Source organism: Oncorhynchus clarkii, chromosome 12, assembly GCF_045791955.1.
Source record: "Oncorhynchus clarkii lewisi isolate Uvic-CL-2024 chromosome 12, UVic_Ocla_1.0, whole genome shotgun sequence".
In the NCBI taxonomy this organism is placed as follows: Eukaryota; Metazoa; Chordata; class Actinopteri; order Salmoniformes; family Salmonidae; genus Oncorhynchus; species Oncorhynchus clarkii.
In genome coordinates, this window is record NC_092158.1 from 48,897,158 (window position 1) to 48,912,079 (window position 14,922).

General features: G+C 42.8%; 1 protein-coding gene across 9 annotated transcripts in view; it reads right to left on the reverse strand.

The window, feature by feature from the left end:
• Positions 1-9,498: 9,498 nt before the first annotated feature.
• LOC139420766 (BRCA2-interacting transcriptional repressor EMSY-like) overlaps positions 9,499-14,922 on the reverse strand; it is a 37,015-nt gene continuing 31,591 nt past the window's right edge. For 8 of the 9 annotated variants that reach the window (XM_071170992.1, XM_071170987.1, XM_071170993.1 and 5 more), the window contains 5 exons: positions 13,499-13,657; positions 12,817-12,980; positions 11,962-12,540; positions 10,821-11,255; positions 9,572-10,694 (listed from right to left, as the gene is read on the reverse strand). In XM_071170992.1, the coding sequence (XP_071027093.1) occupies positions 10,494-10,694; positions 10,821-11,255; positions 11,962-12,540; positions 12,817-12,980; positions 13,499-13,657 (1,538 nt within the window). In that variant the 3' untranslated portion in view covers positions 9,572-10,493. Of the gene's footprint in view, positions 10,695-10,820; positions 11,256-11,961; positions 12,541-12,816; positions 12,981-13,498; positions 13,658-14,922 lie in introns of all 9 variants that reach the window. The other variant, XM_071170995.1, reaches the window with a different exon arrangement.

The window sequence follows — 14,922 nt, forward strand, 5'->3', positions numbered from 1 at the left end:
CCAACCTAATTGTCATGATAAACATTTGTATTTGTTATGTTCGCTATGTAACCCTGGTAAATTATTGTTGTGTGTTTTGACTCACCTTATATGTCCTACGAGAGCCTGCGTACCTGCCTGCGCTAAACAGTTATTTTGCTCGCTTACGAACGTGAGAGTTGTAGCTAGTACAGCTCAGCAGTTTATAAAGAATGTAGCTAGTCTCGTTCGTTTACCTGACAGTATTCTCTCTTGAAATCAGAGTTCCTCTAGTTTCCCAGCCGTAGCCTGCCTAGGTTATACAGGTAGGCTGCAATGGTTTTAGAATATGTAGCCGACTTGACTGATAAACCTTAGCTTACAGCCTAATACATTTTAAACAACATATTTAGTCTACTTAATTAACATAGGGAAGATCATAACAATTCCTCTAACTCCGTTTATACAAACGATCCACGCAATTGATCAGTTTATTTTACCAGCATTGCTCCGCTGTGAAAAACAGACTTGCTTTTTCATTTCATACGCTACGATGCCATAGCAGACACTCGCAGCGGAGTTGTGCATTCTAAATCCAGCATGCACACGCTGGATTTGGGTTTAAGGCTAAATGGATGTGGATATGTCACCGAGAGCAACAATACCCAGATTTCGCAATTTAGAGATAGTTTGTGGGCAGTATTGTCACACACTTATGAAACAGTGAGGAAGGGTGCTAATTAGATACACTTACAAAACTCTGTGAAGTGCAGTGTGCTAGAAAGCTGGATTGTTTTTACAAATTGGCAGCTGACATGTACAGGACCCTGCTAGCAGTTCATAGATTAGTTAGGCAGCTCAGATAGGTTGAGGAGCAGATAGAGACCAAACAGTTGGCCCATACTGTATCCTCCCTCTAGCAGGTGTCCATAAGACCTTGGACATAAGGGAGAGGCATGCAATATCAAAACCAAGGACACGTGGTTAACCCCTTGTTGTATACATTCAGGGTTTCCACAGGCTTTTTTTAGTTGCCTGTTTTGCATGATATTTTGGCAATAATACGTGTCACATATCAGTTTGCCAACAATGTAAAATAATAATAATTCAGTTAATACAAACATGGTCTCTTCTTCTCTTTCTTGGTAAGGCAGCTCCAAAATGCAGGTGTTTCAGCTAACCTCAGTGCTTTCTGTGGTGGGGCAGCCAACGGAAAAAAACGGAGCGTAGGGGTTGGTAATGTTCTCTAGTTGCGCCGTGATTGGCTCAGTGTTCTGTCACTCTTGGGGACACTAGGTCACTGCAAAATGTACGGGTGAGCTCGAAAATTCAAGCGCCTTGGGTGCTGTCATGAAGCCACAGATAAAAGGACATAACATCAGCTTTGATTACACTGATCATGTCAACATCATACTTTCAGAATCTTAGCTAGCAAGCTAACAGTCATCATCATGAATCAAGTCGACAATCTACTGGCAAATCCTTTTCAATCCTTGTCATATGAAGAGAAATTATAGATAAAACGTATCGGTGCTCATTGGCCATTGGACATAAACATTACACAACAAACGGGAAATTGCAGATTCAACAATGAGTGATTTGGAAGGAATCAGTGGCTAACTGCAAGCGTTGCAAAGCAATCACTAGCCTGCTATTCAATGGAGTAGGTGTGTGGTCCAAGTCTGGGTTTAAGGGACTCTTTTCCAAGCTTAAATGGATAAACATTCAACATTGGCCATGCTGTCAATCCAGCATGATTTATGCCGTGTTCAAACCAACTAAACTCAGAACTGAGAAATCTCAGACTTCAGTGAGTTCAAGACAACTGGGAACTTGGGGAAAAAATAAGCTCAGACTGGGAAAATACACTTTGAACGGTCATCCAACTCGAAAATTAAGCTGAATGAATTGTTTTGCTGCGAGACAAGGCTCGCTGATAGCCAGGTATAGCAGTGGTAAGGATTCGCTCCATGGTGCTGAAAAGAAAGCTCTGCTGTTGAGACAGATTTATGTAGGTGTAACAGGGTTGGTTATGTTTCCACTTGCCTCTAAAGAAATGTGTATTTCATGTTTAAGCATTCTTATTGGTTAGTTCAATTCCGATGACAAAAAGGCGTGTTGTTATTGGCCCTGCTTGCAGATAGGGGGAGATCGCAAACGTCAGGTCTCTCCAGTATGAAAATGTGGTGCAAGGGGTAGGTCACAATCTGAATACTGTATTCTATTTTTATATTTTACAATGTACAGTACAAGTTTGCTGTACATTCCTGATTCATACATGTGTGGGCATATGGTACCTGTTAGGGATTGAAGGGCTTTCTGGGATGTAATTTCAGTATATGATTGCTGTATATAAGTGTGTTAGCTAGCATGCACCGATGTAATGGTCACATAAGCTCACTGCTAATTTTACTATTGACAGCCATCAACATCATTAAGCCCTCCACAACTAACGTGCTGTTTCCTATTTAACTACAAGTATTTACAAGGTATATTTTGTATTGTATTTTGTTTATGCCCAGTATGAAAATGTGATGCAAGGGATTTTACCTTCGACAGCCATCAACACCATTAAGACCTGCACAACTAATGTGCTGTTTCCTATTCAACTACAGATAATAAATAATGCTCAACTGGGACCTCCGGCTGGGGTGATTTCTTTGGACACAAAGCAAGGAGAGTACGATTAGCATCTGTTACATAGGCCCTAACAGTTTGTGGGCACCGTTATAGTGCAATTAATGTATTGTTTAATATTGTGTAGTGGCTTTGCTGGCATGCATCTAAAACATGTTTGGGGAGTTTGCCCCACCAAGATTTACATGCTAAAATCGCCACTGCTTACTGTAACACTTAAAAAGCTGCAAAAAATGACTGAGGTAAAAACTTTGCTAAAACACCAGTCAATTAAGACAAAATTAGCTGACCAATCAGAACACTCAAATAATTACACACATGACTGCACTGCTTGAATGGATGGAAAAGTACTAAGAACTGGATGGTTTGGTAAATGACTGATGAAAGAAACATACACAAAACAACTTGCTCTTAAGAAAATACTTGAATAAATGTGCAACAAATAAATATTGTACCATGAAGTGGCTCCTTAATGTTTTTGACAGCGGTCTTGAGGCATACAAAGACCATCACGGAAATATTTTGAACACTCAATCGATATAGAACACACTTTTTGCTCTGTCATAGTTCACTGAAGCGCTGTGCCATTGACATTTAGCTTTTCTTTCACTCGTACTGTCCCTAACTTTGTTCCACTATGCTATTCACTAGAAGTAAATGTTACACCCACTATCTGTCTATGTAGAATGTACCGACCCTATGTCTGTGGCCTTTATTGAGTGTGTGGGAGAGGGGGAACCTGATGGCATTTCTCACATAGGGAAAGACAGCAAATGCTATGAGGGGACTTCCTTATTGTTAAAAGTCAATGGCACCCTATTCCCTACATAGTGCACGACTTTTGACCAGGGCCCATAGACAAGGACATACACACAAAACCTTATCAGTGTTTTGTTAATTGTCATGTTTTGTGTTTTTTTTTTGTGGACAGCAGAAAGAATAGATGCTGCCTTTGCAAAAGCTAATGGGGATCCAAATAAACAAACAAAATAATAATAATAACAATATTGAATACAATAAAAACTATACAGGGAATAGGGTGACATTTGGGGTGCAGACAAAGGGTATTCTACCTAAGCTGAATTAACTAACTTGCTAACAATTGCAACCTCTTTGGCAGAGATCTCCCACCTCCCCCTCAAAACAATAATGGGACACTTGAGATAGTTGAGGAAGTTGCTACAATATAATCCTTCTGACATAAGACAGATAGTAAATAGCACAAACACACACTACCAGAGATGTAGGAAATCATTCAAGATCATCTGTTTCTCAAAAATGCAAGGTTAAATTCTGTAAAAGACCCGCTGACATGCTATGGCATTTTATCGAATTATGACATAAGGCAAAATAAAGATATGACCACACAATGTCGCTGTAAAACAAGAGACAATAGAGATATGATGGCAGAATCTAAACAAAATACATGGAAAATGGCCATTCACATTTATCAAACACTGCTGACTGTCTGACCTCTTACAACCTCAGAATATATGACAGTGAGGAGCTGAGTCTGTCTCTGGGAGGGAACATGAGAACCCAAGAGGTCAAAGGTGACCTTCAGGCAGAGTTATTTATGCCCTCTGCTGTTTCCCTTCCCAGGCAGACTCGCTTTGGCCCTTTTTTTTGCCGTTCTTCAGCAAATGCTTTCCAGAGGTCATTCCACTCCATCTTCCTTTCCTCCTCCTTCTCCTCATCCTTCCCTTACTTTCCCTCCAACTCCTCCCTCTCCTTGACTTTATCTCCCTTCCTCCTCTTCCTCTCCCCTCCTGCTACTGACCCCTTACCCTCCTCCTCTCCCCATCCTCCTGATTTCCCTGTCCTCCTTCTCTCTCCCTCCCCCTCTCTGTTCACTGTGGGAGTGCAGTATAACACAGCCTCATTCCGGTAAAACAGCATGTCTCTGTCTGACCAATCCAGGGCAGTCTGTGTTCAGCGGGGCAAAACTTATTCAGTTAGAAAAATATTATATTGAACAAACATGCTTCTCTGACATGTAGTATAAAGAATCATGTCACCTTATTTATAACATTTCTAACTGTGAAATTCCACAACGTTTCCTTACTGAAAGTAGACTAAAAGAGTTTGCTACAGAGAGCCTCAATGTTGGATCAACGTGGGTTTGAGGCCTTTAAACATTATAGGCATTGACACACTGTCTGATAATGGCTAGCTGTTGATAGATTGTGTTATAAAATGGGCGCTACACTAGCTGTCCACGCTGATGAGGTATAAAACGTTTAACTTTATCTTAAGTGTTGATGGCTTTGGTTGCTCTGTACGGCAACGTGTCTCATTTACTTGGAATCACCATGAATCAGGACGTGTTATAACAATAATATTTCAATTGGAGCAGTAAAGTGATAACAGAAAAAGTGCCCTGTGGATATGTTTACCTCACCAGCCCAGTACATGTCGGTCACAGATGTTGGCATACACTTCACATGTTGACAAGAACCTTGGTGGTGTTCCTTTTTTTAATGATATATCGGAGAAGATGGGAGTTGTCACCTAGCAGCATGCTCAGAGAAATACACAAATATTCAAATACACACACACACACACACACACACTCACACTAAATCAAATAAATAATATTTACACAACTACTACAAAGCTATGAGTTACAGCTGGAAATTCCTTCGAAGAGGGAACATAAATGAATCTGCTGACCCCAGCAAAATCTTAATCTACATAGAACACAGGCAGGCCCTTGGTTTATCACACACACACGGACACACACGCATGGACACACACACACACACAAGGTCTGGGATTCATTTCCATTTAAAATAATTCCTATCCCTGTTATACCATGCAAATAAAGGGAGTGGAGGAGAGAGTGGGAGAGAAAGAAAGAAAGAAAGAGAAAAAGAGAGAGGGCCAGATGAGGGTTTAGTGTGTCTCTTTCACCCGGGTGAGTCAGCGAAGCGAGGAAAGCCGTGTCACACACTGGGACTTGGCACATTCATCACAGCTTGAGGAGTGACCGCGGGGGGGCAAGAGGGGGAACGGTAAGTCAGCTTGCCCCTCAATAGAGCCACACTTCCTAAGGGCCTCTTCCAACCATGTCTGGGCTGCCGGCTGGATCTCAGCCCCAGGAGGACATGCTCAACCCTCAACCCAGGATATCACTTCCAAAGCAGGGGTGAGGCAGACCAAAAGCGGGCCAGGTCAGTGCATACAAGGATACCCAAAGAAAGATGCTCCTCTAAGCCTGGACAAACATCGATATGAGGGTACAAAAACGGTGAAACTCCCGAATCTACCAGGGAGAGAGCCACAGCAGATGAATACAGAGTGGAATATCATATCCGGGTCTGTATACATCAAGAGTCTCAGAGTAGGAGTACTGATCTAGGATCAGGTCCACCCTGTCCATGTGGTCTTATTAGTTGTGATTTAAAAAGAAAATCTGACCCTAAATCAGCATTTCAACTCTGAGACACTTGATACATACAGCCCCAGATGCCCAGTCATCTCCCTCCACAGACACCACCGTGAAAGTGTTAAAGCCCTGGGATAAGGTTAACCAGAAGTCTTACCACAAACCAGATTCTAGATGACCCATATACACTGAAGTTATACAACTGAGGTACAATGCATTTGGCACAATGGTTGTGATACAATGGAGTGTTTCTGCACAAAAGCAATGACACAAACATTGTGGAGAGACAGGACAATGTTTGTGTAAACTTGTTTGTGCACACAAACTATTGTATCACAACCATTGTATCAAATGCATTGTACATCAGATGTACAACCTGAATGTGTATACGAGGCCATTGAGGAGCAAACCAGAGCAGGATAAACTGAACTCACTCCCCTAATGAATACCCAGCTGGTGGATTTTGTACTATGTGAATTATTGTTCTAGAGCTGCCAGTGGATGTCTTAGAAGGACAAGCTTGATGTAATCACTGCGTGCTAGGAATATGGGACAAATACTAAACTATTGACTACTTTAGTACACACAGGTGACATTTCCCAATACTTTTGGTCCCCTAAAATAAAGCGGTTCACCCGATATGGAGTCTGCACTTTAACCTCATAGTCATGGTATAATTTCAAATCCAAAGTGCTGGAGTACAGAACCAAAAGTAATATTAATAATAATGTGTCACTGTCCAAATACTTTTGGATCTCATTGTATCTTGTAGTGAACCGAAGCTAAATGATCTGAAACTAAAGAAAAATGATCTATGTGCGAGTGAAATAAATGCACACTACTGAGCTAAGCTAAACCGAACAAGCCACACTGTATTGGGCTGGCCTGGTTACGCATCCACCAGAGTTGCTGGAATCATACTGGAAAGGACAAAGTGAAATTAAAATATCTGAGCCAGTACAGTACAGTTTAAGGTCAGCGCGGTTAGGTAAAATATTGAGGCACACCTTTAGGCTGCCAAGAATGCTTGCTTGCCCCAATGCTGAGGTAGGGAGCGGAGTTGAGTGGTTGTGTTAAAGTTGTGGTCACACTAGTCGATATGTGGTGGCAAAGTCTTATAATACACAGAGGTTTGGGAGCCTGAACCACAAGCATGGCAGTGAAAGTGCTCTCAGTTCCTCTTTTATGAAGTTATATTCAGCAGTTGAGACTGCTGAATATAACTTTGTATTCAATGGAAAAATGGTATTCAATGGAATAAATTGGAACAGGGTTCAGATAGAGTGGATACTAAATGACATCATGACCCAAAAAATAGTTCAATCAGCTTTTGCTATGACATCCCACAAGGGGCTTCCTGTGTGACCTCCCTTCCTGCAGGCCTTATTGCTCAATTACGTTTGGTTTTTCATATCCGTTTTGGAATACTGACTGTCCAAACAGCAAGTTACATGTGACCAAATCGGATGTGTGTGTTCAGACAGCAGTCATTTGCTGACATGGCTAAGCTAATAGTAATGACAGGTGTGTGCAGTGGTGTAGGCTGATTGGTGGTGGTGCCTGCCAAGCTAAGGTTCCTGCCATGGATGTTTCTCAGTTGCTTTGAATGTTCAAAATCATATTGTAATAAACACTTTTAAAGCCTCAAAAAAGGATAAGATGATACAACTTTCACAACAAGTCATTTTTGGCTAGCCACAGCAATCAATTAGCTAGCTGTTTAACTTGAAATGCGTGGGGGAAAGATCCCGAATCTCCTCATTATCCCTCAACAAAATGGTTTAAATGTGCATTTCACACTGTTGATGCAAAAATCGGAGTATAATGCTTGTATGGGTGTAAACCCATGTTGACATGTTTATGTCATCGTCACCAATCAACTGCATTACAGTTCAAAATGACTGATTACGACCACCGATTTGTCTATGCTACCAATTTATACGAATGGGAGTTAGCATTTAGCGGTCACTTCTTCTAAACCTGTAAAGGGACTACTTTTAAATGTTATGCAGCAAAAAACCGCCAAATATATCCAAATTGTATTTTAGCAACCACATTGCGGGCCTGTTACAACACATCAATCAGGACAGATTTAAGAAATATCCACTTTGTAATTAAACCTGGATGAACTGTGCTCTTTCTGTAAGACAGATTCAACATCAGCAAAGTTTATTTTATTCCTAAATAAAAAGACAATGATGATTATGTCTGTGGTTCACCATTCTTACAAAACACCTTTGTTTTATTAGTATGTGTAACAGTTTAGCTTCTGTCCCTCTCCTCGCCCCTACCTGGATTTGAACCAGGGACCCTCTGCGCACATCTACAGCTGCCTCCCACGAAATATTGTTACCCATCGCTCCAAGAAAGCCGCGGCCCTTGCAGAGCAAGGGGAACAACTACTTCAAGGTCTCAGAGCGAGTGAAGTCACCGCTTGAAACGTTATTAGCGCGCACCACCGCTAACTAGCTACCCATTTCACACCGGTTACACTCACCCCTCTTTTGATCTCCTCCTTTTCCGCAGCAACCAGTGATCCGGGTCAACAGCATCAATGTAACCGTACAGCTTCCGTCCCGCTCCTCCCTGGGCTCGAAGGTCACCAATTGAAACGCTATTAGCGCGCATCCCGCTAACTAGCTAGCCATTTCACATCAGTTACACGTACTTACATACTTAGTTTTCCAAAGGCTTTGAGGCATGATTAGCATGCTGCTAGGAGTCATGTGAATTTTGGGGTATCATTTAACATTTTTATTTACAAAACAGGCGCTTGTCACATGTTCAGCCAGAACCACCTTTTGACTACTGATGTCATTTGTTAGCACACAATGCTGACCTCTCAACAAAGTCAATGAGGGGAGAGCTAGTTGTAGGCCTACGTCATCCTGCCTTGGGTATACTCCCTGTGGAATAGCTTCAGAGATATCCGGATATGGAAAGTCCCCAGACTTACATGGGGAAGATTTGCAGAAGCCCAGTGAGAGAGCGCAAAATCACCCTATGAACCAGTTGTACACTGATGCTCTGTGGGCTAGTTAGCACAATGGCAAGCCTCTAACCCACATGGCTGATTACATAGCACTTAGCCCAACTATGTGGTGTAAACACTCACAAAACCTATATAGCTTGCCATTATACAATCCACACTATTATGGCACTATCATAAGGGTGCTGGTATCCACCGAAACTTCCAAACGTACACATACCTTAGGCTAGAAACTGTATGGCTTACATCTAGCCTCCACCACTTGCCACAAAGTTCTCAGTTGATGCTTTATTTTTACCCCTATGATATGACGCAGCATCTACTACGGCAAACAGTGACATTTACATTTTTTAATTCAGCCAAAAGAAAAATGTTTCGCTTAAACATGGGTGATTTCCTCATGTTGACAGGTTGTTTCATTAATATGGACTGCAGGTCCCCCGGGTTATGTACAAAACTAAATTCATCAAGGGAACGCAAAATTGTGTGCAGTAAAGGTAAATGACAGAACAGAAAAACAGTTCCGTTTTTGTATAAAAGTTTATGCAGTTAAAATTCTAAACGTTACATCTATGAGAGAACACAAAACAGAAACACCATTGAAGGAACATGGGTGAATTTTTTTATTTTTCTTACAACAATGTCCTTACCAACAGTATCAACTACAAAGTGCTAATTCCTCAAGGCCAACTACAAGCACTTTATCATTTACATTTGTGTTATTTAGCATGCACGTGCCCATTATAAACAAACTGTATGTGTACAATTATGTCATGTATTAAAATGTACCTTAAAAAAAAAAAAAAGGCTTTGCAAATCAAAAATGGTGTTCAACAAATACCGCTATGCAAGCATGATGAATCAGCATAATTACAGCAAGGTCAGTCCAATCTCCTCTACTTATTTTGTTGAGTTAAGTAGATGAAGTTCTTAAAATGTGGTCATGTTTCAGGCTAGGTCCTATTTCCAGTTTTCAATATTGCCTTGCTATAAAAGTGTTAAATAAAATATTAAATAAAATGACCAGAAAAGCCACATCAACTTTTTAAGCTCCTGAGCACAGCATTGCTTTACTAAAATGCCAATTCAGTGAATACAAAATGTACACTTTGAAATTATCGTAAAACATTGTCCTGTGTTTCCTGGATGCAGTTCCTGGCCAACTTCACCTGTACACAAGGCAGCCGTTCAGCTTAGCTAGGGTTAACTTAGGTCTCCCTTTGACTCTTTAATTTTTTTCCCCTTTCCAGGTCTTTAAGTTCTTCACAAAGCCTTATCTGAAATCATCCAGGCATATTTATGAAGTTGCTGCTCAATTAAATAAAATAATAAAAAAAACAGAAGTCCTTACGCAGTTATCACACATTTGTGTCCGCTTGCTGTTAAGTCCTTAGAGTTCCAGCTGCATCAGGAGGTAACCACGATGACACAGTCATGACCATTTCCAAATCTTCCCTGTCACACCAAGTTCATCCCCTTCACACCAAAGCCACAACGTCATTCCCGTCACAAGTGTTGGTGTCACTGGGACTGGTCGGGGCAGCCCTCCTCCATGGGGCTGATAGCGGTGGCCTCGTCGTTGCTGCTGTCCACCTCCTGCTCCATGGCGCTCTCCTCGTCCAGCCGCTGGCTGGTGTAGTCTGTGATCTCCAGGAAGCCGCTGGGCTCCACCACCACGTTGGACTGACTGGAGTCTGGCATGATGGAGTACTGAGGGATCACCTGGGGAGTGGAGTAACACATGTTTAGCTTTTATTGTTGATAGATGTTTATAGCTGAGATGATGAGTGGTGTTCTATTAAAAGATATGTTTCAGAAATGTTTATCATATGGCTCACAGCAATTTACCTCAATGACGTCCATGTTCTCTTTGCTCTTGGCTGCTAGGCCCTGGATGCGGCTAAACTGGTCATGCAGGGGCTTGGAGTGGGACGAGTGATGCAGGGAGACCCCTGAGCTGCTTATGATCGGGCCTGAGCCCCCAAGCGCCCCTGAGCCTCCCCCTGCCCCCATGCCCAGGGCCTTTATGTAGGGGCTGCAGTCACTGGACGAGTCCACCACCACGGGCTCGGCGCTGGGGTCAATCTCCGCCTCCATCATGGAGATCTTAAGGATGTCCGAGACAGAGGGCTTCTCGCCACCGGACGAGCTTGAGCTGCTTGGGTCGGCAGGGACGAGCTTGGCAGTGGCCTCACCGCTGCTGGATACGGGCGGGGACTGGTGGCTGCTGCTACTGCCGAAGGTGATCTTGGTGACGCTGGCACCCTGGGTGATGATTGGCGCCTGTGTTCGGAGACAGAGGCAAAAACAGATGTGGTTGGAACCATAGAAATATAATGACTAAAACAGATATTGACATTCAAGTCAACATTTTGTAATGAGTGGACATGCAGCCATATTGAATGTACCCATGAGTGTTAGTCAAATTGCCATGGTCTGAAAGGGCTTTTTACCATTCTAGTAATTACATTTCTATGGTTGAAACGAGAGTAGGGCATGGGAAAACTAAAACCCAGGTGCTCCTTTTGAAAGAAAAACAATGGGAATTTCTTTTCAGGTGGTCATAAGTGGAAGGCTTTGAAGGTTTTGTCAGGCTCCCTGCCCTGCTGAACAAATAACGATGATGTGATTGGAAGGGAATTGAGCATTGAGGCACGGTGCTCAGAGCTCCGTCTTATCTTTTTTATCTTAAAGACATATCAAGGGACAGGTGCTGTGAATAAGCACAGGATTAACACGTCTTATTTCTGTATGGAATGGGAACTATGTACATCTGTGTATTGCAAATGCTTTTAAATGCGCAGGACAAAATCCATCTCGAGGGCAAATAAAGTTTAAATGAAGTTCTATTCTAAAGCATTATGGCACAATGCATCTGACTATTGATGATTCACTGTGTCAACCGGATCTGTCCCGGACAAATAAAATGTCAAAATAAATCAAATGGGCACATGACTCTGGATGTGCATCAAAGAGGGAGGGTACTCACCTGGCTTGTGGCAGGAGTCTTGTCCGCACCCACCGGGTGGTGGGCCTGTAATGGCGGTGGCTGGGACAGCTGTGTGTGGATGGGCCTGTGGTGGGAGGTGGGCGCCTGCTGCAACTTGGGGAGCTGGGGGGTAAGTGAGGGAGGCTTGGTGGGGGTGCCCAGGCTTGCCAGCTGGGGGGATCCTGAGGCAGAGGAGAGCCTCTCCTTCAGGCTCTGCCCTGGAGCCTGAGGCTTGGGCTGGTACTGCTCTTGGAGCTGGGGTGGCTTCTTCGCCACGGTGGCGGTGGAAGGCAGGCTATTCTGGGGCTTGCTGTGTAGCTGTGGGGGTGGGGTTTGGGTGGAGTGGGGTATGTGTCTGCCCTGCTCCAACTGGGGCGCCAGGTGTGACTGGCTTTGGTGGTGTGGGTGTGTGTGGGGCTGGGGGGCGGGGGGCTGGGGGGCGGGGGGCTGGGCTACAGCGGGTTGGATGGAGCGGTAGAACAGGCCCGTCTGGGGGTCCAGGGTGTCCCCCTCTAGTTCGCCCTCCTCCATCCCAGTTTCCTCCGCCTGCTTACTGTGGATCAGCTGGCCCGCTGAAGCCTGGAATAACAATGTACTATCATTGAGACTAGTGTCACAAGTCAAAGAAAATAATGCATACCAGAACATGTAATACTGGTAGATGGATAGATTGATACACTGGAACACCTACCCAGTGAACAGTGGGATCATATGACAGTGAGATAATGAGTATTACATCCACTATCTATAAACTATATAATTTGGAGAAAAAAATATTTGATTAAAAAAAAACATAGGTGAAGAAGAATACAAAGACTGACAAGGTCATGCATTCTAGGTAGGTATTTCTCTCACCAGTTGGACAATGCGTGTAACGGTGACTGTAGAGGAGGTAGGGATGGAATTAACCACCACGGGGGAGTGACTGGCGTTTTGCGAGGGCGCCCCCTGCTGCTGGCTAGCGGTCATGACCACGTCCCCCAAGCCTCCAGAGGATGGTCCGGCCCTGCTGGCTTTACCTGCACAAAGTTAAGACAGTCATACACATGGAACAAAACTAAATCGATGTGAACTGCATCACTTTGAGCCATTCCTTAGTGAGCATGAGGAAGTACTGAACAGCCTGTTTTTTTCACTTAACTAATTTTAGCCGGGTTAGGGCGGAGGCAACAATTGTGTGTAAACCCCTGAAGAATAAATTAGCAGAAAAGTGCATTATTTTACATCCATGGTGTAATACCATTATTAAGTGGTGACTAAGTATGATATACTTCAATGTATTTAACAACACATTATGAAAAGGCAGTGAACAACATCCATTTAGAGCCGAAACACTTCTGGTTTTCATCCTCTCCTAATAAGGGACTAATTCAGACCTGGGACACCTAGTGAGTGCAATTCACTACTAGGTATAAACAAAAAACAGAAGTGTTTCGGCACTCCAGGACCGGAATTTAACAGCCCTGCTCGATATATTGCACTACTGTATAGGGAATAGGGTGCCAATTGGGAAATACTGAGTGGTCAGGTCACGTACCGGCAGTGATATATTTAATGGGTGGTTCAGTCTCTACAGTGGACATCTCGGGGGAGCCTAGGGCCTGCTGCTTCTTCTCCTGGGCCATCTGAAGGGGAACAGCCATCTGGCTCAGGTCTATGGTTTGCTGCCTGGGCTTGGCCTCACCTTTCTCCTTCACTGTGTGGGCAACAGAGATTGATAGTGACAATCATCTCATAACCGACTCCATTTATATTGGAGGGAAGTGGGGCGACAAAGGACTGTCGCTTATAGGTGAATTAGAGTTCGGAGCAGTCTGAAAACTCATGTGTCGGGAGCTGGGACTTTCGTCCCAAGTTGAAGTTTAATTGTCACATGCACAAGTACAGTGAAATGCTTAAATTGCATACTCTAATCCAACAGTGCAGTAATCAATATCAAAATAGTATAACTAATACATGTTTTATGTGTTGATATAATATATTTTGATGGAACCTCCTTTGATAGTTTATGTAATAATTATTTATATTTTGTTAATTTGGTTATCATAAGTGATAAGAGGGGGGAAATGTTGATGTCTGAAGAGATTGAATGAGACAAGATGTACAATTCAAATCATTGGTTCCTGTAGGGGCTGGGAAGAGATATGAGGGGGAGACTGTATACCTTGTGATAGGAGACAGCGACAGTAACATGCATGAACCAAACGTTAATGATGAATATATTATGAATAAGTTAAAATCATGCAAATATAACTTCTGTGTCAGCAGTATATAAGAGAAATAACTGGTCTGCCCCGGCGGAGCTCCTGACAGACGGGTACTACTATGATGCATTAAGTTGGTTGGAACCTCTCCAGCTTTCTGATAATAAAGAATGATACATTTAATATTGGACTTCAAGTGTCCCTGTGTTGAATTTCCACAACAAGACTTACCCAGAAAGACTCCCAGATGGAGTCACCTTTGGCAGGATTACATCATCTATTGACTCAGGGGGGTTGAATACTTATCTAACCAATATAGTGTTTTATTTTGAACCAATGTATTACAAATGTTAAAAATCTTCTTCCACTTTGATATGAGTATTTTGTGTAGACAGTTGTAATTTTTTTTTATTTTTTTATCCCACTTTGTAACACAACACGTGGAAAAAGTCAAGGGGTGTGACTTTTGTATGTATTGTACATATAGGAAGGGATTAGGAGAAAGTGACTGTTAGCAGGATACATAATAATAATAAATATGGAGAAAGCATAAGTGGTGGGTGTGTACGTGGTGGTGAGTGTGTGTATGTAAGTGTAAGGGTGTTGGTGTGAGTGTGTGCAAGAGTGACAGTGTAGGCGTGGTAGGCGGCCCTTCATGGTTGGAAAGCGACTGGTAGCAGTAATATATAAATACTTATGGTAATACACTAATGGTAATATATACATGCAAACAGGAGTAATAGTGATCAGTAGTAGG